The sequence below is a fragment of the Podarcis gaigeae genome (genome assembly GCF_964106915.1).
Source record: "Podarcis gaigeae genome assembly, chromosome: 8".
NCBI lineage: Eukaryota > Metazoa > Chordata > Lepidosauria > Squamata > Lacertidae > Podarcis > Podarcis gaigeae.
Genome location: NC_139684.1, coordinates 85,677,480 through 85,704,234, shown reverse-complemented (window position 1 = coordinate 85,704,234; position 26,755 = coordinate 85,677,480). Strand labels below are relative to the sequence as shown.

At 45.3% G+C, this 26,755-nt stretch overlaps 1 protein-coding gene across 13 annotated transcripts in view; it reads right to left on the bottom strand.

The window, feature by feature from the left end:
- Window positions 1-640: 640 nt before the first annotated feature.
- The window catches only part of BICRA (BRD4 interacting chromatin remodeling complex associated protein), a 96,217-nt gene continuing 70,102 nt past the window's right edge, over window positions 641-26,755 (bottom strand). For 3 of the 13 annotated variants that reach the window (XM_083753579.1, XM_083753574.1, XM_083753580.1), the window contains 14 exons: window positions 24,695-24,740; window positions 23,081-23,123; window positions 22,533-22,598; window positions 18,097-20,103; window positions 16,331-16,672; window positions 13,168-13,875; window positions 12,141-12,468; window positions 9,697-9,824; window positions 8,895-9,020; window positions 7,651-7,715; window positions 6,824-6,972; window positions 5,523-5,617; window positions 3,495-3,597; window positions 641-2,526 (listed from right to left, as the gene is read on the bottom strand). In XM_083753579.1, coding sequence (XP_083609705.1) covers window positions 1,310-2,526; window positions 3,495-3,597; window positions 5,523-5,617; window positions 6,824-6,972; window positions 7,651-7,715; window positions 8,895-9,020; window positions 9,697-9,824; window positions 12,141-12,468; window positions 13,168-13,875; window positions 16,331-16,672; window positions 18,097-20,103; window positions 22,533-22,598; window positions 23,081-23,123; window positions 24,695-24,735 — 5,418 coding nt within the window. In that variant the 5' untranslated portion in view covers window positions 24,736-24,740 and the 3' untranslated portion in view covers window positions 641-1,309. Of the gene's footprint in view, window positions 2,527-3,494; window positions 3,598-5,522; window positions 5,618-6,823; window positions 6,973-7,650; window positions 7,716-8,894; window positions 9,021-9,696; window positions 9,825-12,140; window positions 12,469-13,167; window positions 13,876-16,330; window positions 16,673-18,096; window positions 20,104-22,532; window positions 22,599-23,080; window positions 23,124-24,694; window positions 24,741-26,755 lie in introns of those variants that run through there. The other 10 variants (XM_083753583.1, XM_083753584.1, XM_083753581.1 and 7 more) reach the window with 9 other exon arrangements.

Below are 26,755 nucleotides of genomic sequence, written 5' to 3'. Positions count from 1 at the left end.
CAAGTCAAAAGTCGTAACAAATGCAACAGCCAAGAGAGAGAACGGAGCAGAGCTATGTTAACAAGCCCCCAGACACTGCTATCTTATCCCCCAGCTGGCAAGAGGAAGACGCTGACAGTTTTCACTAAAGGATTCTCATCCTATCACATGACTTTTGTCCACATGCAGGAAGCAGAAGGATAGATGAGAGGTGCAATGCTGTGGTTTTAAAAATGGAAGAAACCAAGGTGGGAAACTGAAGCCACAGGATGCAACCAGAGAGGAAAACCTGGCAGCTGCTGCAAAGGAGGAAAGAAGTCAAAGAGAAAACTTGCTTGGCTTCCTGCCCGTGCCTGGCTGGGGTTCCAAGTCCCCTCTCTTGGGAATGCCCAATCAACTGTACACCTCTGGCATCTTGAATAGATTTCTTTTGACAAAAGGTTGACAAGTTGGTTTATTTTTAAAAAAGGGGGGGGGGGGGAGACGTTAGAGAGAAATGTACACCCTCTTGCCAGAACTTTCCTAGTTTCACTGATCCTGACTGCGTTAACCAGACCCATGGATATCTGGGGAGCGACTGGCTTCCTCTTTAAAAAGGGCTTATTTGTAAACTCAACCCACACTTCTTTGTTTAAACCATTAGTGTTTGTATCTTTTCTCCTTTCTTCTTTTTTTTTGCATTTTGTTCAGATTCTATTTTTTTACGTTAAAAAAGGAAAGAAAAAGCAGACAGTTTATACTTAAAATAACTTAAGAAACCCCACAAAATCAATTACATAAATTGCCCCTTGTGGCAACTCCTCTGGAGCTGTCCCCCTGGCCCTACCCCATTCCTTTGGCCTCCCCGCTGGCTTCTGGCTTGGGATTTGTGAAAATGTCCAAAATATAGGTGTGGAGTTTGGGGCGGGGAATAAAACCCAATTATCATCAGAGATTCAAATTAGCAATTTGTTACAGAATCTAAATATTACACAGCCAACACTACCACCTATGGGCCCCTAATCCAACCCCCACCCGCCTGCCTCGCATTTGCTGAACTTCTTCTTTAAAAATGGTGCATGTGATGAGACAAGTATATTGTAAATCCAGCCGCAGCTTTACAACAACCAAAACCCATCATATAAACACTTGGATGGATGAAGCCTCTGTAGGACATTCTCACTGCCCGCCCCACCCCAGATCCCCGCTCTTCCCTTCTGGTATCAGCCCTATTCTATCAGGTCTCTGGGAAGTGGCACCTTGGCTTCCAACCGTTTCCCAGCCAGCAGAAGCTGTAGCAGCTCCAGTCCTTGGCTCTCTTTGTACAGTCTCTGCTTGGTATAGATTTCTGTTATCTGTTCAACGTCCTTGCTCCAAGGCCGCCATTGTGATTGGGGGCAAGGTAAGCGTCTGTGCGGTGGACAGGGGAAGAGAAAGGGGAGGAGGAGGAGTTGTATGACGAGGAGGGCGCTCGGGTGTTCTGGCCCCCAGCTTGAGGTTGCTGCAAGTTCAGGATGCTATCAATGGCGCTCTGTAGGTGCTCGTTGAGCGAGTCATCTGGGGGGCTGTCGCTGGAGAAGCTGGCATTGTCCACATCAAAAGACTCTGACTTTCTGCGTTTGGCTGGGGGCAGGGGCACATCCCATGTGAGTTCAGAGGCAGAACCATGGTCAGGTGGCTCAATTTTTATCATCCGGTGATAAAACTCATCCTCAACCTCCGCCAATTCCTTCATAAGGCCACTGGTTGAATCGTCGGTCTTAGGAGGGGTGGGGCTCTCTTGCATCACGAGGGAACGGGCATCGCTCCGGTTGAAAAAGGTATGCTTGGTACCCTCCTCTGACCGGCTCTTCTCTGCCCCAGCCATGGAGGGGCTCTCGTGGGTTTTGCGGGAAGTGATGACGCTCCTGGAGCCCCCGTCCTGCTTGATGATGAGGGTGCTTGGCACCATATCAACTTTTGGGCTGCTCTCTTTCAGGCAGGTGTCAGAGGCTTTATCCGCTACAAAAGCGTCCACATTCTCCCGGTATGTCTTACGGAGGGGAAGCCTGCAGTAAGTCACAAGGGGCTTTTTCTCCACTGGAGCTGCTGTGATATGATCAACGGTCCCATTCATTTGCCCCGCCGTTGAGACGGCAGTGGTGGTGGCAACGGCTGAAGCCGACGAGTGCTGGTCAGCTGTTTTTATCACTGTGCACATGGGCGGCGGTGTCTGGTGAACCGGGTCCAAGGCAGTGTTGTGAACCACTTTGCTAAGGCCCGCCTCCTGTTTGATCTTGAGTTTCAGTCCAATCCGGCTCCGGGCTTCGTAGGTTTTGATGGGCGGCTTACTCCTGGAGGGCAAGGCATCCTCGTCACCATCTAATGAGGGAGAGGCCTTGGCCCACGTGACCGAGGGAGAGCCTCCGCTGTGCTTGATGACCAGTTTTGTTGGGTTGATCTGGGTTGCCATCTGCACCGGAGGTGCCTTCAGGTTCTCAGACGCCAGAGCGGCACTGCTGGACAGAGCACCCTGAGCCAGAGAAGAAGCAAAACTCTGCGACCGCGAAGATGAGGAAACATACTCATCTGCAAGAGAACAACATGTGTCACCATTTCAGACAAAAACAGACTGAGGTCTTCTCACGCCACCACTGACTTAACAACAGCAAACTTTAACCTAGAGATGGCCACTTCTTTAGTGTCACGGGCCACTGCATTCTCCAGTTACAAGCTGGAACATACCAGTCCCTTTCACAGATGCCAACTCTCTATAATAACATTGGCATCGCCTCAGAGCCAAAGCTCCGCAGATATGGAGTGCGTGCACTCAGGTGGTAGGTCACAAATGTGTTTCTTGTAAGATTCCCCCTCAGGAGGCAGGTTATCAAGTCAAACCAATGCTTCTTTGGCTTCCAGAAACTGTTCTGCTATCTCACACACAAATATTGATACAAAACACAGAAGGAGATTTATTGCTCATTTTCCTCATAAGTGAAACGGTGGTTCAAAAAACATTTTACCATACCTTGATTAAAACTTTGGGGGGGGGGCAGATAAAATTGCTCTGTGGGCTATTCACTGACCACACATCATGCATTTGGATAACACCTTTAAGCCTTTTTTGGCTGGGCACCCAGCCACTTCTCTCTTACCTTCGCAGCACACTTGTTTTTTTTTCTTCTGAACCAGGAAACTCTGGTTTACTACATTTGGAATTCTGGGTCTTAAACCATCTTCAAACTGTTCATATCTAAAGTCTCCCATTTCAGGTTCTGCATTCTGCAGAAGTGCACTGCGAAGGGAGGAGAGACGGGGCTGTGTGCCAGAGACGCTTTCATATCTTGGTTTACTAAACTGAGATATGATCATCCAAACTGAGATGAGAAATACTGGAGGTCAAGCCTGCCCTGGAAGTCCTTAATGCCAGATGTGGAGGTCGCTGACAAGAGAAAGACAGTTGGCATTTTCTCAAAAGCACAAGGGCAGGGAGTGGAGGAAACACATACACTGGAATAAGCAAGCTACACAAGGAAACGAAACGCGTCTTTCCTCACCTGGCTTCTCCTTTGCCAGCTGTTTATCAAGAGTTAAGGTGGTCTTTTCTTCCTGTATGAACATTCGATCGATCATCACCATCTCTGCTGAAGGACTGAGTCTCTGCCAATGGAGGACAAAATATTGTGTCATGGGGAAGGCAAAGCCAACCTGAGCCTCATGAACCCCCCCCCCTCCCAATCTACATATTGTTGGGAACTTCCTTCCCTTTGCTGCTGCCTCCCTCACTGTTGACATTTAGACTGACGCTCCTCAGGGCGGTGGCTTCTGTACATTTATAAGACTGTGGCAAGGATGAAAGTAAGAAACAATCAAATCTATGTTGGAGGTGTAATCAAGTAGAGGGGACACTCATACATATGTGGTGGACAGTGATAAAATCAAGGGCTTCTGGGATATGGTGTATGAGGAGCTAAAGAAAATATTCAAACAAAATTTTATTAAGAGAACAGAAGCTTTTTTTACTGGGGATACTTGATACAGATATAGCCAGAGAAAACAAAAAAAATATTCTTTTGTGCTACAGGGGCCGCGAGAACATTAATTGCCAAAAATTGGAAAAAAGAAATAACACAGATAAAAAAAGAATGGCAAGATAAATTATTGGATTATATCTCATTGGCCAGATTGACTGAAGCTATCAGGGATCAGCCCAAACAAAAATTTCAAAAAGACTGGGAAAAATATAGAGAATATCTTAAAAAGCAGTGCCCTCAAATTAATACTTGGACTTGTTTCGATTAACTTCTGCAAAATAAATTGAGCTATGTAAGTCAAAAATAGAAAGAAAAATAAGGAATTAAGAAGGAAATAGTTTACCAAAAACGAAAAGAGAACCATGTTGAGGATGAAGGAAGTCAATTGGAAGGAAAGAAGTATGGTGTATATATATTGATGTTCATTTGTTTGTATAAATTTTTGTAAGTAACAATGTTTTAGTTGTATTTCTCTTTTTTGTAAGTTTTAGTGTTGATTATGTAGTATTATTTTTATGTTTAATGTGTGTATGTGTGTCGTAAAAGAAAGAAAGAAACAATCCATATTAACTGATTAAGAAGCCAGTGGCAGAAGAAAGAACTGATACATTTATTCTGCTGCATTTCCTTTTGTTTGTACGGATAAATGCAAAAGCCCCTACTAGCCCAGCAATCAGGTCAAATGGGAGGCAATGTGGTCAAGTGTGAGGCATTCCTAAGCAAGGGAATCCTTAGCAATCCACCAGGGTGGCTCTGCAACGCTCAAAGGATGAGGCTGGTTCCAATCTCCCACCTGCAAAATAATTATTGTCCACTTCTTTTTTATGAACTGATAGTGAACCGATATAATCTACTGTACAGAGCTGCTCATTTTCCACAGATGAGTGCAAGTGGAAATCCGCATGTAAACTGACACCTAAGAAGCCTCTAGCCCTGACAGAGGTGGAAATACATATTTTTAAATATGCAAGCACTGTTCATGTTCTGGCATTCAAGGACCAGGGTGTCTTTGCCCTTCACCAGTCTCTTCCTTGTTACCATCAGTCATTTAATCTCCCATTTCCTTACAGCCCCTCAACCTGCCCAACCTCCTCTTGTTGCCACCAGTCCACTCCTGCAACACAACCCCCTCTTCTAAGCATCTCCCACCCAAACTCTGCAAAGTCTCAACTATCTGGTTCAGAAGAAATAAAACAAACCGGGCAAATCTTTGCAATTAAACCATACCAGTGTCTTGTATTGACTTGCATGAGCTCATTCTAGGCATAGAACCTTGGTTTCTCTGGAAGAAAATGAGGAGGTTTGGGCAACATATGTACATCCCTGCCTATTCTTCTTTTCCTACAAGATCACTTCTCCATCATATTCATTTATAATAATAATTTTAAAAATACACACCAAATTGAGAGTGTACCATATGATTGCAACAGGTTCCTCGCAAACACAACCTGTTATCAGCTGGCTGAGTGTTCCTGGCAAAGGCCAGGATTAGATCAAGATACTTGTTGGAAAACGATCTGTTCAAGAGGAAGCTAGAGAAGAAATTCTTACCCGGGATTCCTCCAACAGCAGCAGGCGGTATTTGTTCAACATGGCTTGTGTGCGTTTCAACAACTGCGTAGACACCATTTCAAACTCTTCATCTACTAGAAAGAAGCAGAACAGGAAGGGAGGGAGGGAGGGAGGGAAGGGTTGGTGGTTATATGATTGCCTCCTGTGAGTGGGACCTGCTGTAACGAAAACCCTTCTTGCTGCTGGAGAATATTCATAATGCACTAATGTAAGTATTTCTTTCTCTCTTTTTTGGCCAATTGTTTTTATTGATTTTCCATAATTTTTAACAAATTGTTACCAAATTAATACAAATTTAAAAGCTGACTTCCCACCCCCCAGAAGTCCCTTCTATTTTCCTCCCTCCTTTGCTGCTGCTCCCAATAAAATAACTTTTCGAACTATCATTTCAAAATACATTCATCCCTTCTCCCTACACATCACCTGCACAATTACGAATTTCTGCTATGACTTTTATACATTATTATAATCTGTCCCCAAAATAGTCGAGTAGAGTAAATCCTCTTTTATCTATCTATAATAGTCATTCATCAATTTTGAAACATTTCCTTCTGATACCTCTTGAGAAACACTTTGCCTGAGAAAAAGGGATCTTGCTGCCTTCCAGACAACACACACACACATTCTTCCCTAACATTCCTCCCCTCTCCTAATTAAGTATTTCTAAAATGGTAGCCACATTTCTCTTTAACTGCAAAAAAAATACCTGAAAGACTGACCAATTTATTTTGGAATGAATTTTCACAGGCAAGGGCCTATTTTAATCAAGATGCATGAAGCAATCTAGAAAGTTTAGAACCTGCATATACAAACATGTACCCACATGGCACAGCTATGTGCCATGTGCATCAAAGACGCAAAAATAAAAATGCAAAAGGGTAGCTTAGAGTAGGTGTACTAACCTATTAGGAATTCAGGATTCTGGATTTAACTGGAGTAGGTGTTCTTCTTCATTCCCACTGCAATCCTATGGGCCTAGCCCTAGAAGATACCCAGTTCACAGCACCCACAATCCAGTGAACATAGCAGGGATGGTAGTACTGAGCCCTCAAGGAGAACAATTACTTTATGCACATGAAGTACTTTGGGAACTTAGCTTTTACTTTATCTTAGCTTTTACTTTTAGGGTTATGATCATCAGTAAGGATACAGAGTAGTGGGGTTTAATAGAAGGGGGTTGTCCAACCCTAATGCTTGGACAATTAGCAGACAAGCTATGGAAAACAAGAGTCAATCCATCTCTTTGCATCTGATGCAGGAGAATCCCAGACAAAACTCACCTTTCCGATAGTCATGGGGAGAAGGCAATGTTCCTTGGTATACGTGGTATGGTAGGAGCCTCTGTAAGGCATCTTCAAATGACCGAAATGAGGTTTTATAGTCAGGATGCAGCACTGCTCCTTGGTGTTTATGCAGCTGTTCCAAGAAACTAAAGGAAGCAGCAAAAAAGATTAAGCTTGTCAGGGGTGCTAATTTGGCCCATGAGGTTGTTTCCCCCCAACCATGCTCACCTGCCCCATAACAGATATCAAATATCAGCTAGCAGTACCACTTTGCTCCATGTAATGGTTATGTTTGTTCTATGATTGTAGATTTCATTGTTATAACCTGCCATGGGATCTCAAGGTGAAGACTGGGTAAGAAATCATATATATGGCTACAAAGGAACAAAGAACTTAGGTCGTTCCTCTGCACACGGGGATTCCATTTAGTGTCTTTTAAATTTGGTTCCACTCTAGAGCTCTTGAGCAGAGCTAATAATTGCCCAAAGTGGGGTTTTCATTCCGCTTTCGGCAGGAATTCTTGCAGCCTGAGAACTCAAGCTGGGATTGCAAAAGAAGAAAGAAAGAATCCATAGGGCACTTGCAGTGAACTTCTGATTCTTCCTCTGAAGTTGAATCACCTGGTGTCATATGGCGTCAGGTGATTTGACAGGTGGGTGACCCCACCGCCCTGTAAAAAGTGGCTTGTGAAGGGTGGGCCAATTCTGGATTCAACCCACCGGCCAGATCCAGGTCCCCCCCCCCCTGATAAACACTAGCATTCCTCTGCTTTGCTTCTGTTCTTAGGACTGCACATTTGTTGAGGGGCTCTGGTAGAGACTCACCAAGCTTCCTTGCTGGGCTGTAGCATGGGAGGGGGCTTTTTCAGGTTTCCAAGCTTGCCCTCGTACTGGTAAGGAGAAAAAACAACAACGTAAGAACAAAGAGCAACAGGTGAATTTGAGGCCACAAAGAAAAGCACCTCCTGTTTGTAAGTGGCCAGCCTTCTGGTGAAGATGCTAATCATATTATGGCAATGCTAATCAGGCAAACATATCAGTGTAGTAAGAGACCTTCGTAGAAAGTGATGGGAGATTTCGCAAATCCTTAGAACCATCAGACAAATTGGAACAGGTTCAAAAGGAGGACAATAATAATAATAAATAATAAATTTTATGTATACCCCGCCCTCCCGGGCCAGAGCCGGACTCAGGGTGGCTAACACCAGTAAAATTACAGTAAAAACGTAACAGGGGAAAAAAAATTAAAATACAGGTTAAAGTGCAATTTAAAATGCATCCTCATTTTAAAAGTAGCCCATAGATCAAAACCATAAGGAGAGGGAAACATAAGGGTCAGAAAGTCCAAACCAAAGGCCAGGCGGAACAGCTCTGTCTTGCAGGCCCTGCAGAAAGATGTCTAGTCTCACAAAAAAGATGGTTAGAAGTATGGAATACTAAGTCATATGAGGGAAGGCTGAAGGACTGTTTTGCTTTGAGAAGACTGAAGGGAGGCATGATAAAAGGTAAAGGGACCCCTGACCATTAGGTCCAGTCGTGGCCGACTCTGGGGTTGCGGCACTCATCTCGCTTTATTGGCCAAGGGAGCTGGTGTACAGCTTCCGGGTCATGTGGCCAGCATGACAAATCCGCTTCTGGTGAACCGGAGCAGCGCACAGAAACGCCATTTACTTTCCCGCCAGAGCAGTACCTATTTATCTACTTGCACTTTGACGTGCTTTCGAACTGCTAGGTTGGCAGGAGCTGGGACTGAGCAACGGGAGCTCACCCCATAGCGGGGATTCGAACCGCCGACCTTCTGATCGGCAAGCCCTAGGCCCTGTGGTTTAAACCACAGCGCCACCCACGTCCCTTGGGAGGCATGATAGCACACTTCAAATTTCTGCAGAATGTTGCACAAAAGAGGACAAGGGCTACTGCCCCAAAGGGCAGCACTAGATCTAATGGGTTTGAGCTGCAGGAGGTTTTATTTTGGCTGAAATGATTCAATGGATATGATTTGGCTGAAACAGCTTGCCAAAAATATTTAAATGAATGAATAAAAGCAGCATGCTAGTGCATAGGCTCACCTGCTGCTGGATTTGGGATGGGGCTGAAGGCATGAGTTGAGGCAAGCCCTTTCCAACTACCTGGAGCTGCAACGGACCTTTCCCCAGATTCAGGCCTGACACAGAGCTAATGACTCCAGGCTTTGTCTGCCAAAGAAACAAGAAGGTATCTTTACAACCAGATGGATTGTAATGAATTAGAACCAGATACACAAAGGAAGTTAGTAGCAACACAAACAGTTACAGCATTGCCAACGCTTGGGGAGATAGGTATCAGTATTCTTCAGTGCTGCAGTTGCAAATCCTTAGCTATGTGGATAACTACAGCATTTTAAAAAGAGCCACAAAAGTTTAAAGCAGTTTATTTAAAGCGATGCAAAGCCCTGAGTATGGAAATATATACCTTAGGTTATTTTCATAAATCGCAAAAGTTGATGGCAGAGCACAAAAGAGCAACATGTATACTACTGCAACTAGATAGTAGTTCAAACTACGCTGTTGGAACTATTTAAGCTTAACTACTAACAATAATCATGACTAACTACTTAGTCAATTAGGCAAAAAGTATAAATAATTCACTATATATCATACTGAAAAATAAATATGCATATATGTATGTCCATATGGATGATCTGGCCCCAAGAGTGATAGCTCAGTGACATCTACTGCTAATAAACCTTCTATGTGAGACAGTGTTGATTCTATAATCAATACAAAGCTTAAGCAAGACTCATACTGTTGGTGCTAAAAATAAACACTAGGCAATTATCAGCATGGGTATGTTTTGTTGCAAAGAATCCTTAGCTTGCTTTAACAATCCCACCTGAACTGGCTGCTGAATGGCAAGAGGACCTGCAGGTTTTGCTTGCCCAGTGGCTGCTTTCCCTCCAGAAATGGTTGTGGCGCTGCTGGAAAATGTTTTACTCTCTGAAGGAGCTGCAGCAGCAATAGCTAGAGAAATGGGGAAGAAAATACAAGCGAGTGAGATTTCAAAATGATATATGGAACATTTTCAAGTTGTAAAAAATAGTGTCTGGAATCTCAGTTTGAGTCCTACATCTCTCTCTTTCGGATTTTCTATATGGTGCCCGGTGGTGCAATTTCTTTTTTTTTTACAGATGCCTGAGCATCACTGGTCCCTAAAAAACCTGTAGCTAGGGAGTAGATGGACTGAAAATTGTGGGAGCAAGCTTTTCTCCCTCTCCCCAGAAACACAACGTTTGCAGTCATGGGCGGAACTTGGTAGCCACCTTCTCCCCTACCCTTGCAACCAGAAGCCAAACATAGAAATGAGGTTTGATTTCCAGGGTGATTTAAGGCCTGGCTCCTCTCATTTAACCACTGCCAGGAGGAAACGGAAGGGAGAAGATAAGATACCAGAGCGTATCAGCAACAACAGGCTATCTCCCCTTGCTGGCACTTTCAACATCTTTTTCCATCCAAGCTGGCTTCTGAAAGAGTCTGTCTGACTCCTAATGTTCTTTTCTCCCCCTCGATTATGACCAGGCTACTCCCAAGTACATAAACGTAAAGCCCTTACCCCTAAAAGGCAGCATTTTAAAAAATGGATACCGACCATCCTGAAGGATGTCTGGAGACTACAGCAGTCCCTGACACATTCCATAGCTGGCCATCCTAGCTCTTGCGTCCAAAGCCAACCCTTTGATTGCTCCACCGGTTCAGTGAAGAAAGCAAAGAGTCTCTGCCCTTCCATTGCAAGGGATTGGGAGAAGGCCATTATTCATATTGGAGGTTGGCCAGGCCAGCAGGGCTAACATTCCTGCTCTCAGGAAATGTGCCAAGGAATCTTTAATGAGCACAATAACGGAGAAAGGGCTAGATGTTTGAATCTTATGTGGAAGAGCAGGGGGAAGAATACTGCAGGGAAAGTTGAGAGCAACGGGGGGTGGGGGGAATAATGTTGCTAAGTCAGATCTTGTTTGGTTTTTCAATCAATCTGGGGGAAAAAAACAATGGAAGCCTTCTTTCCCCTGGCCATGGCAGGCAGGCAGAATTCCACATGGAATCTGGACTTTCATGTGTGGAAGGGGAGGAGGTGTAACAGGATTCTTGCTTTTAAAAAAGTGTGTGTGGAGGGGGACAAGTTTCTATCTCTCGTGATTTGGGAGATAAGGCATCAAAACCTTAAAAGCCCACAAAAATTCAAATACGTGTCTTAAAAACCCATCCAAGTTGGAGCAAACTTGCATGAGGAATTGATTGGGATCTTAATTTTGGAGAGGAAAAATATAAAGGGTCAGTAGTAGTTTATTCCAGTTTCTGGGTAATAGAAAGGGCAATTACTCCTGAGTCTATCTTTTTCCTTCTCCTCACAGAACTTAGTGACATATATAATATATATATACACGTGTGTGTTTATGAGTGTTATATCTTGCCCTTTATAAGCTGATCTCTGGGCAGATAACATATACAGGACAACATATACAGTTCTGAAATGTAACTCCTGCGTAAGTGAGGTGATGCCTGCAATTGCCAAGGTGGGAGGAAACTGGCTGTGTGCTCCCCACAATAAGCTTTGAGCCGCTCCAAATGTTTGACAGATCATTGATTCCAAAGCAAAGAATTGATCTGCACTCAATTCTATGCCATATGATAGAGGACACTTTCCTAGAGGTAGGGATATCTGATTTGGGGTGGCTTAAATCTTTTTTGTGGGGTGCACACATACCAGTGCCTTATTCATTAATTTATAGACATTGGGCATTATTGGCATTGGGAATAATTATTGACTGTGTCGCCTGCCATCAACAACTCATTTCCTGTTTCGTTGTGGCATGAACCCTCTTCTCAAAACCCAGGAAGAACCCTCAGCAACTGCAAGGGACAGGAAGGTGGGCTGCAGTACCTGATGTGGGCACCTCTACCTGCCTTGTAGCAAGGCCAGTCCTAACAACCGGGGATGAAAAAGCCCACCATTTTGCATGAAGCTGAACACTGCAACTTTTACTCTGCAGTTTCTCACACTAGTCAGTTGTCTCAAAAAACCATTATCTTCTGCAAAGCTTGCAAGTATTTCCTTTGCTTTCTACACTGGACTGCCTATACAGACAGGTGCATGAACGCATATGGTTGGAAGAGTGAACGACACAGGGGAAAAGAAACTATTTACCGACATGCAGATATACACAAATATATGGAGCAAAAGACAAGCAGCAACACTTTGAAAGATTGATAAAACAATGCAGTCCTCCTCTCCCCCAAATTCAGCCCCACAAGCATACACAAAACAGCATTTTATCAACGTACATATTGATGCCGATTTGACCAACACAGGTGTTTGTTGCTGGAGGAGTGATGTAGGTTGTGCAGGCTGCCCTCCTCCTCCTCCTCTCTGGACCTGCCCCTTTTCAAGCACTGGAGCCGCCTTGCTCGAAACTGCATTGGAAGGCTGAACGGTGGCAGGCACAGGAGCATGGCTGTGAACTGGTGGTGCCTGGCTTGTTGATACTGTGACCTGCTGTCCTTGGCTGCTAACCAAGACTGAGGAGGGCTGGCTGCTGAACTGGCTCAGCACAGGTGGTGCTTGGCTAGTGGAAGTTGGCTGCTTCGTTTGTAGAATAATCCCCTGGGGCATCTGCGTAGAATAAAAAGCCAGAGAATAACCCACAAAAGCCACTGGCAACACCGTGAACGTGCCAAATTATGTTAAAAGCTCTTTCCTACTGCAACTTCCTTTCCATCTTCCTTGCTTAAGGTGCTCAATATAAGGACCTCGCACTTAAGAGACACTGATGTCTGTTTTTAACTGGTGGAGAAGTCAAAGGCAAGAGCTGGTCTTTTATCAGCACACGGAACTGCCTGGCCTCCTGGTGGCTAGAAGGACCCACAAGCAATAAGAGCATAGACCTTAGAGCTCTGACATCTGGTAGTGGCATTTAAATAGTTGGTTCCTCCTGCGTATCCATGGCCAAGTAGGCCATGCTCAAGGATGAGTTCCTGTAAAGTTGTCAAAGAGCATTTTGGTGGGTAGGCATCCAGCTGTTAAGAAAAAAATTCTGAATGGAAAAACAAGACAATATTGGCTGGGGGGGGCTGCCCATATTTGAAATGGAATGGGTATTTGGAAGGGGTGGGTGCAAAGAGTGTCTTTGAGGCAGGCCTGCCTGGTGGCTGGGGCCTCCTTGGTACAGCCAATTGCCCAGAAACATAATGAATAAGCCGAGGCCATACCACTCTATTTTGTACAGATGGAATCATTTTGTCGCAGTGAGAGGGCTTCACAATGAACCCGATTCCCTTTTCCACCAATTTCTATGGAATGTGATTGCTTTACCTGCTGAAACCGATCCATTAACTGCTTCTGCTGAGGTATGGGTGCTGGAATTGCAGAAAGAGCCTGGAACTGATTCGGAACCATCTGAAAACTCCTCTGCTGCTCCGGCGTCAGATGAAGCGCCTGGGTCGGGGTGGGGGGCTTGATAGGGCCCTGGGCAGAGAACTGAAGCTGGAAATGGGGGGAATGGGTATGCTGGACCTCAGATGCAGCCTGAATCTGGGGCTGTAGCCGGGCCTGCACTTGGGATTCAGCCTGCGGCTGGAGCTGTGGAGCAAGCTGGACCTGTAGCTGCAGATGTGGAGGGGTTGCCAGCTGAGGCTGCCCCTCTGGCTGGGCCTGTGGTGCTTGGAATGATACCTGAGGCTGCGAGGGGGGCCGCAGAGGATGCTGGTTGGGACCGTGAGGAGAGGAAGCAATCTGATTCTGAATCACATACAGATTCTGCATCTGGGTCTGGGGGGTGCAGGACCGGGACAGGGGCTCGGAAGGAGGCCTGGACAAAGTCTGTGGTTGGGAAGGAGGCCTCGAGTGAGGCCGGGACGGTGGCCGGGACAGTGGCTGAGGCTGAGACGGAGGGCGGGACTGGTGTGGGGACTGCATCTGTGAAAGGTGTGTGGGCTGGAGCTGGGGGCTCTCCCCCACGGAAGGATGAGGTAGTGAATGGGATGGGGAGGCTCCGGGAAGTTTCTGCTGCCCTGAAGGCAACTGAAAAAAGGAGTTGGGGTGGGGGGAAAAGAAAGGAAAGAGTAAACTGGGTTAGAAGTCTCTTGTGAAGATACTCTGAGGTGCCTAGGCACCACAAGCCAGCAGCAGCAGCCAAGAATTATTAAGTTCAAAGCTGGCAATTGCCAGCTTCGTGAGTCAATGAGGCTGCTTGTTCCCTACTTCCCTTCATCATCAGTTCACACTGTGAGAGACCCTGAAACCGGAGGGGAAGTTTTCTGGGGCAGGGTGTCAGATTCTCATGCTGTCCCACTGAGAATACTGGTAGGTACCTGCCAAATTTATTTCACTGCCTCGGCTTGTTTGCAAAGCTTGGCTGTAAAAGATGTTGCTTGAAAAGATTTTGCCTTTTAAACCACAGTGACCAAGGCAACGAAGAAATAAATACAAGGAAGGTACCAAAAAGTGTTTCTTAAAATGTCAAATGGCTAAACAAAAAGCTTATCTCAAAAATCTTATCCTAAGGAAGGCAGGAAGAAGCTGGCTTCTTTCAATATTTTGGGGAACAGGGAGAAGGGTGTTCATGTCTTCTAATTCCCATTAGACAAATACACACCCCACCCTTTCAATCTGCCCAGTCACCCTCTCTTGGGCAACAAAATCTCCCTGGGCTCTGTTGTATTAAATGCCACTTCTCCAGCCTGCCTAGGGCACCCCTACAGAGTAGCAAGTCCTCTGCTAACTCCTGTACAGCTTACACTACAGTATTTTCAACGTTACTAACATGCAAGTAGAATTTATGACACTCAATTTGCAAGTAATACTTCTCTGCTTAAAGAACAATATATACAGGAAGGAAAGAGATACGCATTCTGGTAGGAGACGGCAACATACCACAAGTGCAGTGCACAGCTCTGGAGGGACAGAGGAGAAGACGGGAAGAAAAGCAAGAAAAGGCAGCAGCAGCAGCAGAACCACCACCTCTCAGGGTTAGTTAGGATCGAAAGGGATGCAAGCAAGAGCAGCAACAGGGAAAAGAGACAAACAGGCAACGGCCACAGTCTGGCAACAGGATCAGTAAGAGGGGAAAAGCCTTTGGCTGATCCTAGAGGTGTTTGCCTATTTCTGGATTGTTGTGTGTTCACCCATGTGCTAAAAAAAATAAAAACATAATCTGCCTGAAATCAGATGTGCCCATCCCTTGGATTGTAAATTCCTTCAGGCAAGGAACCAATGGTCTTTCTTTATGCTATAGAAAGGCCATATGGCATGTCCGTCTTTCCTTTTTTCTTGTTCTTAATTTGGGCATAATGAAAGAGGTAAGTAAAGCTCTTTGTGAACTAAACCACCCACCATCAGTAAATGCAGATTGTTTCCCTCTATCTGTTGCTTTTTTCCAAAGCAGAACAAATTATTATTTTATTTAAAGGAGCAAGGGTGGAGCATTAAAGAAGATGTGATTGCTTTTTGTTATAAGAAAGCTAGATTCCATGCCAGTTTTACTGAGCTTTACTGGTCAGAAGAGAGGAATCCAGAAATGTATATAAACCTTCAAAATATTCACCACAGAGGCAAGGAAGGCGCATGTTTTAAAACTTAGATCCATTCTTTGCAGATACAGGTGGCACCATAGTAATGTTTGCATGGTTCACAATATCTACTTATAGGAGACTAAAACAAGTTTGGAAAATATAAAATATAGAGATTATAATTTATGATTGTGCTTAGGAAAAGTTCCAAATAATGTTTCAGTTGTTTAATTTTTAAACGAATAACCATTTTCTTTCTTTTTAGTGTTTCTGCGGTAACCTAAAAAGGGGGGGGGATGCTATGTCTACATCTCAGTGTGTCATCCATACCTCTGTCTCTCTCCCTAGTATTTGTGTGTCTGAGTTCAGGATCAAACTGACTACTCCATGGAAGTACACCAGTATTAAAGACATTAATTAGTGCACTAACAAGTAGGTAGTTCTCCCTGCCCCCCAGCCTGGCTTGAAGAAATGAACTAAGCAAAGCTTTTTCTGTCACTTTCTTTCATATGTCTCATTTCTGCATGTCAGGGTATTGCTAAAGGCACAGCAAAAATGAACACACACACATGGTAACCTTACATGTAACAGTCAGTGGTCCTCCTAGTTGCTAGGCAGGAGGTAACTACACTAATGAAAATATTCATTCCTCCTGTATTGTTCACCAACTTCCACAAGGGGGAGACTTCATTGCTATTTTCAAAATTGTGTCACCACCAACACCCAAGCCTTGCCTTTGTTTTGAAGTGTGGGAGAATGCAAGTGCGAACCGAAATGAGATGCTAATATTTCTGTGTGTGTGTGTGTGTGTGTGTGTGTACACATTCTGCACAGAGAATGTGCAGGAGAAAGCAAGAAGCTGAAGGGAAGACTAAGAATGGCCAGACATGTTAGACAGAAGGGCTCAAGGCAGGAGGGCAGGCCAAAGCGAGGCGACTTTGTGGATTTGCAAACAGGTAAGGGGCTACCTGGCAAGCCATTGCCTGCTGGGGAGGGCCGGCTGAGAACTGAGGTACTTTGGACTCCACCGGCGGCAGGTTGTGGTTCTGGCTCAGCTCTCGGCTGGCAGGCGGCTGCAGGGCTGCGCCTACGCTGCTGCTGACTATCACCGAGGCTGGGACACTGCTCGTGGTGCTGAGGGCGGTGGTGGCTATGCTGTAGATGGGCAGAGGCATAGGCAGGTGGGGAGGTGCTGTGGATTCGTTCATACTGCTCTCCTGCTGCATTTTCAGGGCTGATGAATAAAATTGCTGCTGCTGCTGCTGTTGCTGTTGTTGCTGCTGCTGCTGCTGCTGCTGGCTCCGATCCTTCTGAAATTTCCAAGAGATTTAGCATGGACCACATTTATGATAACTACCTGCTTCTACCACCCACTTTTTGTCAATGCTGATTACCGTGTATGCACATGCTCTGAGTCCCGCTCCCCCAAGCAGACACGGCCTTAGAATTGCATCCTAAATTCTGGTTTGAGAGCCCCCACTTCCCCTCTCGGCAACTCGTAATGTCAAAGACACAAAAATAAAGAATATGCAGAAGGTCATGCCTGACGCCAAGTTTCAAAGAATTTGCTTTTAGGGCAAAGAAGGAAGCAAGCAAGCTCCTTTGTGATATATGAGGCTCACAGTCAATGGAAGCCATATAACCTATACTTCACATTCAAACAGGGGTCTGGGCCCACTTGCAGAATACTATTTTTAATCATAGAATTATCTTCACTACTACTTCGTGGGTGGCGCTGTGGTCTAAACCACAGAGCCTAGGGCTTGCCGATCAGAAGGTCGGCAGTTCGAATCCCTGCAATGGGGTGAGCTCCCGTTGCTTGGTCCCAGCTCCTGCCAACCTAGCAGTTCAAAAGCACGTCAAAGTGCAAGTAGATAAATAGGTACCACTTCGGCGGGAAGGTAAATGGCATTTCCGTGCGCTGCTTTGGCTTGCCAGAAGCAGCTTAGTCATGCTGGCCACATGACCTGGAAACTGTACGCCGGCTCCCTTGGCCAATAAAGAGAGATGAGCGCCGCACCCCCAGAGTCATCCACAATTGGACCTAACAGTCAGGGGTCCCTTTACCTTTACCTTTAGTTCACAGCTGTGCCACATGAATAGCAAAAACACACAAACTGTTCTCCTGCCTTCCTGTGAGCAGCCAAACTGGAAATTTGATTCAGGTGGAAACAAACAAACAAACAAATAAACACCCATATTGTTATTCTTTGGGGTGGAATGGGGCTAGATGTCCGCAGTGATTACTCCATCTTAGTTCTACAGCTGGAAAATTTGAATTTTATAATAACAATTTATCATATGTGAATATTAGGAAACTGACATAAACCTACTTAAGCTGCATCACCTATTGGGACAAACTCTGTTTTGCAGAGGTTGCTGAATTGGGGGCTGCAAGGAGAGAAGTATTGGAAGAGAGCAAGGGCTGAGGACTACAGAGCAGTGCAGGACATTGAAAACTCTGCTCCTTAATGACTGGAAGATCATCCCAACCTTCTACTATCTCTGGCTCACCCTCAGCTTTTAGCAGACATCTTCTTGACTGCTTAGCTATCATGAGGTCAAGAAGCCTGTCTGGTTTTGGTTTTTTAAAGCTTTGATGATTTCATGGAGTCATGGCCACACAACTTCCTTGACCTTATCAGGTAATATTTCCTTAATAAGCTGGAACATGCATGGACAGAGAGAACAAACTAACCAAACTAGCCATAATTCTAGGAAACCTTTCACTTGCCTGCTGCAGGAACATCTGCATAGAATCTTGGGAGATGATGGTTCCAGCAGCTGCCTGGCCCAAGATAATCTTTTCAGGACTAGATGCCACCAAGCTGGGACTGGGCTGCGAAGTCACGGGTAGCTGTGCTGGCTGCTGAGGCGGCGGAGTTTGCTGCTGTACATTCAGCTGAAGCTGGGAAGGAGCCGAGGACTGGGAAGTGGACTGGACGGTTAATATGTTGGCTTGGTCGCTGCTTGGCAGCAGGTTGGTGCTGGAGGTCGGCTGTGGCTGAATGAGACCTGGGCTCTGGCTGCTGGCACTAGGGGGTGCTTGGATGGTCACAGTTTGGTTGAGGTTCTCGGTGGCATTCAACATAGCCACTTGGTTAGGCAGGGTGACTCCTTGGATAACAGTCTGACCTGTCTGATTAATGGCACTGCTGGCCAGGGAGGCTGTGATGGTGGGCTGACTCTGAGTTGTCAGGCTACCGGCCAGAGAGACAGGCATCTGGAAGAGTGTCGGCTGGCCAACCTGTCCAGGTTGCAACTGGATAGGAGCAGAGAGAATGTGGGCAGTGCCGTGTGCATTCTGCGACGTCAGTACCTGCCCCAGGTTTAGTTGGCTTGCCAGGTTTTGATTGGTGAGGATTTGGGCAGGCAGCGCTTGATTCGTTATTAGCTGCCCGCCAGGCCCTTGGCTGGTGATAATGTGAGTTTGCCCACTAGGATGCGAGGTGGTTAAGATCTGGCCACCCATATTAGCCTGCAAGGCTGACAGCTGTTGGGGAATCTGGACCGCCGAAGTGCCGGTGAGCTGTCCCGGGAGAAGGAACTGGTTTTGACCCTGTAGCATTGCCTGGGGGACATGCTGCGCTGGGATAACAATACTGCTGCCTTGATTCAGCAAGTGGACACTCATGGGTTTGCTAAGGGCCTGTTGCTGTGGTGGGGGCTGCTTGAACATGTTGGCAGGCAGACCCGGGGGAAATCCAGAGAGCACCACATTTTGCCCAGCCTTGCCTGCCATAAATGTTAGGTTCTGCTGGGCCTTCTGTTGCTGGAGGGCAGCCTCGTTCTGGATGGTAAGGGTAGCATTGTTGGGGCAAAATGTTTTAGGGGTGATCTGATACAACTTCTGCTGGAGGACTCCTGGGGGTTTAGGTTGAATTGGTGTGGGCGTCCGGTGAATGATCACGTTTTGGGCCTGTACCAGCGGGCTGCTCAAGTTTGACGTGACTGTCAGAGGCTGGGAGCCCTGTGTAGCAGATACACCCCCAAACATGGAGCTTCCATTCAGTGTTGTCGTGGCTACTGCTGGGAGGTTCTTCTGGATGACAAGGCCTGCATTCTGGGGAGACACTCCAGCCGAAGTAAGGGTGACCTGTTGCTGTTCTGCTGCTGTCTGAGTGATGTAACTTCCAACTGGCATGGTGGCCACTTGGGAAGACTGAACTTGCTTAGCGATGATCTGCTGAGCGGATTGGTTAATCGCCATCACTTGCTGGCCAACCACTTGAATCTGCCCAATGCCCAGCGCTCCACTGGGACTCCCATTTGGCAACCCTTGAAGGTTGGAAATGGGCTGTATGGTGACGTTTCCCAAGCCAACTTGCTGGAGGAAAGGTTGCACGCTGATGGCCTTGTTGACAACATCGGCTCCAACTGACTGCTGCACCAATGCCTGATGAGTCAAGACTGCAGGTTGCTGCAGTCCAATAAGGTCAGCTCCACCAGAGAAAATCTGTGGTGTGACATCGGAGGCAGTGTGGACAACTGGCTGAAGCGTAGGGAGCTGAAAAGACCCCAGATCCAGTTCTGCCTCTGCCTCCAGAGTCTGCTCGGTGATGTTTGCCTCCTGCAGGCTCTGCTGGAGAATGTCACAGGGCTGGTCTGAGTTCTGTAGGTTGGCCCCGCCCCCTGAAGGTGACCCCAGGATGTCATCTTCCAGGAAGTCTAAGTCAACACTTGTTGTGGGCTGGCTCTGTTCAGTGCTCAGATGATTGCCAGAGGTTTCTTGTACGTGCAGCTAGAAAAATAGTAAAGATTAAGCACACAGAGAAAAAAGTAAGCTTTCAGCGATAGAAATAAAACAGAATTTTTATATTTTTCTGTGCTCAACAGTTTATGCCTTTTTTCTAGGTGCTACGGAACACCACCATTTTCTTGGTTTTAATTTTTTTGGGCCAAATTAGATACAGTTTAACTCCTTCCTCCATGCTACTTCTCAAATTTTAACTGCCCTCCCAATTGCTGTTAGCTACAGAAGTGAAAAAGCACACACATGCAAGTACCTGTCCCTCCACAAAGCTAGACCACTTTGATGAAGGCGATTTAAACTGGAAAATAGCGCAGGAGTAGATTTTTTTTTTAAAACCCTCCTCAGTGACACTAATCCAAATTAGCCTTCCTTGCCAAAGGGCTTTTAAGCAAAAAGGTGGGGGTGGGGGGTGGGAGTGGAGTTAGGAGATGCAACCATAGATTTCCCTAGATCAGCCCTTAATATACATTATTAGAGCGCACACCTACCCTATTGACTGCTGCTTATGCTGGACAAAGGGTGGTAAGCATTTTCTGTCTTATATCAGACCTTGCAACAAAACATCTGGTATAAGACAAAAGCACTTCAGTATCCAGGTTCCCAAGGCACACAAATGGAAGTTCTTGACCTCATTCTGAAAGAAATCTTCCCCAAGCTTTTGCAACCCTCCAACCTTTACTAAGCTGATCACCGTGATCAGGCCCTCCCCACAGAGCAGAACAAAGCATCGGGACAGAAGAGGACAGCAAGAGAACAGCAAATGTGAGTCCCAGAGACAACCAACATTCCAAGCAAATGGTTCAAAATAAACGTGGGCTGATCACACAAATCCTAGCACTGCGCTGCTACCCAGTGCCCAGTGCCAATAATTGTGTGGGTGAAATCAAATCACTCTTGAAGCTACTGTATTTTTCGCTCTATAACACGCACCTGACCATAACACTCACATCGTTTTTAGAGGAGGAAAACAAGGGAAAAAACATTCTGAATGAAACAGTGGATGTATCATTTTTGTGCTTCATGCTGTGGCCACAGACATGTGATCTGATGGTGAATTTGGGGTGACCCAATGCAAAGATCCTGAGGATCCATGTGGATCCATGCTTTTTAACCACGTTTTTGAACCATTGCAGCCCAAGGCAACAGTGGGTGCGTGATTTTTGGGGGGCAGGCTGTAGCCATGGACATGCTATGTGATCTGATGGTGAATTTGGGGTGACCCAATGCAAAGATCCTGAGGATCCATGTGGATCTATGCTTTGTAACCACATTTTAAGTGGGGAGCGAAGGAAAAACAAAGAAGGGACATGAGAGGGGTGTGCAGAGAAGCAGCTGGCTAAGAATGCAGGAGAGGGATTTAACAGGAGGGAGGAAAGAAAGGCAAAAGTTTCCCCCCACCCAAGCCAGCCATCTCTCTCTCTCTCTCTCTCTCTCTCTCTCTCTCTCTCTCCCTCCCCCCCCCTCTCACTCCCCCGCTCTCTCTCCCTCTCCCCCAGCAGCACCGGAGCACAGAGAGGAATACGACACTCTGCTTTCCCCTCTGCTTGCCTGGAGGGGAGGGGCTTTCCCTGCTCTTTGTTCCATTTCAGCAAACACAGCAACGAAACAGAGGAGGGTGGGCAGTAAGACCCAGAGGCAGAATGCAGGAAAGCAGCCGCTTCCTCTTTTCAGGTTTCCCTTCTCCGTGAAGCGCGATTTGATTTTTGCCTGATTTTTCGGCTCCAGGGACCACACATTCGCTCTATAACACGCACAGACATTTCCCCTTCCTTTTTAGGAGAAAAAATCTGTGTGTTATAGAGGGAAAAATACGGTACATATGGAATATCACACAGGAGACTGATTAGGGCTATGAAGAGTCTCTAGGACAATTTTCCTTACACTGATCCCTCTTTCTTTGACACCTCAGCCTCTGCATTTTCTGTAGAACTGGCTAAAGTAAAATATACTTTTCAATTATTTTGACTGTTCCATTATAACACACGTACAAATGCCAGGCTCAGAATCAAATGTAGAACATGCAGATTTTTTTCTGATGACATGAGAGAAATGAGGTTTCCACTCCTATCAGTTTTGCTCTTACTCTGCCTCCTTGTACAAACACCTATATACACTTCTGTTTAACAATAAAGGGAACGCAACCAGGATGGCACATTGCTTATTGCCTTTCTGTGGCATTTTAACCATTTTATCAGGTGTCTAAGACATTAACAGAGCCTGTTCGCCTTCCTATGTTCAGTTTGCTTTTTTTTTTTTGCTATTGTGTGTGCTCACCATGGTGGAAATGTAACATTACAACTTGTATAGCTTCATCATGCATTGAGCATTATGAAAATGATAAATGTGTAAAAGAAAGGATATGATGTTTCTAAAAGTGATATAAACTGTGCTGTAAAAATGAGGCGAAAAATACATACCCCAGCACCCTCAAAGAAGGCACTGGCTGCATCTCCTGTGTTGTCCAAGAGATCATCACTGTCAATCTGTAATTTAAAAGATTTAAATTACTGTATGTGAATGTAAATTTAAGCTTGACAGTGTTCAAGGAGTCAGACTGACACGAAATGGAAAAACAAAGGGGCACCACTTCATTCACAGACCAAGGCACTAGGTAACTTCCTTTCAGTGGCTTGGTTTCTTCCTAGGAACTGTAAACAAGTTCTCAGTTGTGCTGGTGGAATGGTTTTGCTTTGAATTAGAAATTAAGTAAATTGTCATAGGTAACTACTAAGTCTTTTCCTAACTGCATTTATTCTTCATTCCTCAAAGGTCTCAGAGAAAACAACTGGCAGAACTGTGCCCTCTGCATTTCATTTCTAGGATTGGCACCACCTCTGTTCTCTGTGTCACTTCTTTCATTGTAGACATACAAGCCAAAGGTAACTTAAGGAGGCTTTTTGATTTGTTAATTAGTCATGCATCAACATAAGCATTTAAAGAAACGTACAGAAGAGCAAGTCCTCACCTTTTCAGATCCATGTAAAAAATCGTTCAATGCCTGAGGATCACTGGGGGGGAGAAATGACATAGGAAATTTACTTACAAGTAAACATGTAAAGGACTATACTGTTATTTATGTACCAAAACAGACAAATGAGCCTATACCTATCCTTATCAATATGTTGGTGGGGGATTCCAATGGTTTCTTGGTTTTGGTTCAACTTCTTCTGTCCTCAAACGCATTTGTAAAGGTAAAGGTAAAGGTACCCCTGCCAGTACAGGCCAGTCGTGTCCGACTCTGGGGTTGTGCGCCCATCTCACTTAAGAGGCCGGGGGCCAGCGCTGTCCGAAGACACTTCCGGGTCACGTGGCCAGCATGACAAGCTGCATCTGGCGAGCCAGCGCAGCACACGGAAACGCCGTTTACCTTCCCGCTAGTAAGCGGTCCCTATTTATCTACTTGCACCCAGGGGTGCTTTTGAACTGCTAGGTTGGCAGGCGCTGGGACCGAATGACGGGAGCGCACCCCGCCGCGGGGATTCGAACCACCGACCTGACGATCGGCAAGTCCTAGGCACTGAGGTTTTACCCACAGCGCCACCCGCGTCCCTGAAACGCATTTGTATTCCCTTTCTATTCAGGATCCTAATTCCCAAGCAAGGCTATGTGAAAGTTGCAAGACCCAGTGGAAGGCCCACTGAAATTCTTACTTTTTAAGTAATTCTTCTTCTTACATTACTGAACTGGTAGCCTTTTTTTCTGGTCTCAAGCCATAGCTGTCAACTTTCCCTTTTTTTAAAGGGAAATTCTCTTATTCCAAATAGGATTCCTCGCAAGAAAAGGGAAAAGTTGACAGCTATGTCTCAAGCAGATCTTAAAAAAAAATCTTGGCTCCCCCATGAATCTTGGGTTTTCTTATTATGTTATTTATAAACTTACATTGGTATATGGATGTAAGAAACCTATCTACTGTCCAATACTGGGTTGAGGAACTGGATCTGATTGGTGGGCAAAATCCAGAAAACTGGCCCACGCTCCATGCACAGGTCTGCCCACCTTCCAATATGACAACAGGTGTGAACTTTAAAGGAAAAAAGGCAGGACCATGTTTAATAATTGTACTTTAAACCTTTCCTTTCTAGTGTCAGCTTGAATTCAAGCCACAGCTACTAAGATTTCTGCCTGCTTTCACTAGGGAGTGGCTACCCTTCCATAGGTTGGTGCGGCTGGGGGGGGGGGGGGAATGGCCTCATCAGTCTAATTTGGCTCATGGGGTGGAAGCTCCCCATCCGTGGTCTAAAACATCATTTATTCTATAACAGCAACTTTCTCTTTCTGGAGAAGCCTCATGTAGCTCTGACTGCCAGATTTAATGAGACAGCTTCTGGTTCTAGCTGCGCATCCTCTATAAAGATCAAGAACAGGCCAAGCGGCATGTGTTCCACCAAAGACAGGCAGCAACAGTTGTCAAGGCAGCAGTCACGTAGAGGGGCTCCAAGATTCTGAACCAAGCATGGTTGAAAGGTACAGCGCTTGCTAAGCTAGAGAACAAAAATATCTGTAATGGAATGCTCCGTTCCTGAAACCCCTTTGCCACGAGAGAGAACACGCTTTTCATGGGCGAAGGGAAAATACTTACCAAATTACATCTAGCAAGCACCGGCCATCTTCATCATCCATGTCAACTGAAAGGAAAGGTTAGAGAATGTGTTACGATCATGTAACGACATGTGACATGCTAGTGAAGTGCTCCTTTCGACACCAAGCCCTCAGTTCTGCAACTCTGCAAACACTTCCTTCCCAGTCCATGTAATTCTGGCTCCAAGATTTTGGAAGCACTTGGCCTTAACCTTGAACTGCAAACTGAGAATTTTCTAATCCTGCTTCTGACATTTTTTTTTTACTGTTCTCCGAGAAGTAAAAATGGCAGTGTTGCTAGAGTGCTGACCCTTTGCTGATCTTAGAGCCCTGCAAATACCAGAACTCACAACTCTCTGGAGCTGAAACTACAGCCAAGCATTAACTGTCTCCCTGTATTTTGTTAAGTGCATTAGCACCCAACATCTCTATGGAAAGTTTAGTCCCAAGCCTATTGCTGGTCTTTGCTACAGAACCAATGCAATGTTTTTTTGGATACCAATGTTAGCATGTTGGGATAATTAGCATAGCAAGCAAAAAACAACAACAATCCACCACACTCCATTAACACCCCGACACATATTAAGAAGTCATAGATATATTCTTTATTCAATTTAGTTGAGTTATGGAATAAAATAGGAAGAATTAAGTCTATCAGGTAATTCTGCTGTCAAGCTTTGATCTCCCAGCTGAACTCTCAAGGCACTCTTGTTTTAGCACAACTGACAAGCATGGTTTTGAACAGAGCTTTTTTAAAAAACCACCCTTGTTTCTCACAATCCTCCTTTGTAAATGTAGACAACAGCAAATATTCTCCAAATGCTCAAATATTTGTGAACAGCGTTTGAAACTCCCATTGTTCTAGGGACATTTTGCGACAGGGAATTTCATTAGAGCAAGCAGTTTCTGAGCTCTGGATGCGGTACTGCGCCTAAGATTTCAGATTAAAACTGCAGAATGGAAGGAAAGGAGGACCTTTTTCTGCCTCCCCACTTTCATCTAATCTCTGAAGACTGGAGAAGAGACCCTCTTAAGAATATTAGGGGGTGAGCAGGGAAAGGACTAGACCATATGAAAAATGAACATAATATTTTAGCTGCAGTTCCTTCATTTTCAGCTTTGTATTCTTGTTATTAAAAAGCACACCTAGACATTCCGTTGCTAGGCCCATAACCTAGGTTTAAGGTGCCATTTAGCTCCTAGCTTTCATATCTCAGTTTCTAACACTGTTTGTGGAGTATTTAAAAATAGATATTTGATGAGGGATAACATTTTATTTCAATATTTGACAGTGGTTTTCTAGTATTTAGTATCTGGTGACATTTGATAGGTAACTTGCAATGATACTAAGTGTTTAACAGTTAATGTTTGCCCACTGAAGATAATTTATATTTATTTACTACCAAAGAGATACCCAATTTTGCATTAAAATGTGAATTCAACTCTCACACTGAAAATCTGACTAGAAAATAATCTGCAGGTTAACAGCTTTGGTTGTCAAGAGGCTAAGGGCTCAAGAGACATTTTGTGCAAAATTCACTTAGATATTTCCTGGATTTGCAGAAGGAAACTGAAGAAGTGCAACTATATCCCAGAAGTGGCTTGGTGATCTTTTCTTCAAATGATTCCTTTGGATTCTTTCCTGGAGGTGGGGTGGGGGTATTTCTGCTGCAGGTTTCAAGAATTTTAGAAGCCTGAATCATTTGCTGTTGCCAGATTTGCCCATCCAAGTTAAACAGGACTGGGGACAGGGAAAAAGAAACCCCTTGCTTATAAGCTCAACGCTCTTCATGTAAGCAGAAAGACAACTTCTGCATTTAAAAAGAGTAAAAGAAGTGTGTGTGTGTGTGTGTGTGTGTGTGTGTGTGTGAGAGAGAGAGAGAGAGAGAGAGAGAGAGAGAGAGACTGAGAGAGAGAGAGGTCACAGATTGAGTGGGTTTTCCTGTTTAGTGAGCATCCTTTCTGTCAATTCTAGAAAGGACCTCCCGGGTTTCCTCGGGAATTCCCAACCACTCAGAGCTCTGCAGAGAATCAATGCAACTATGCAACAGGGCCATTCAAG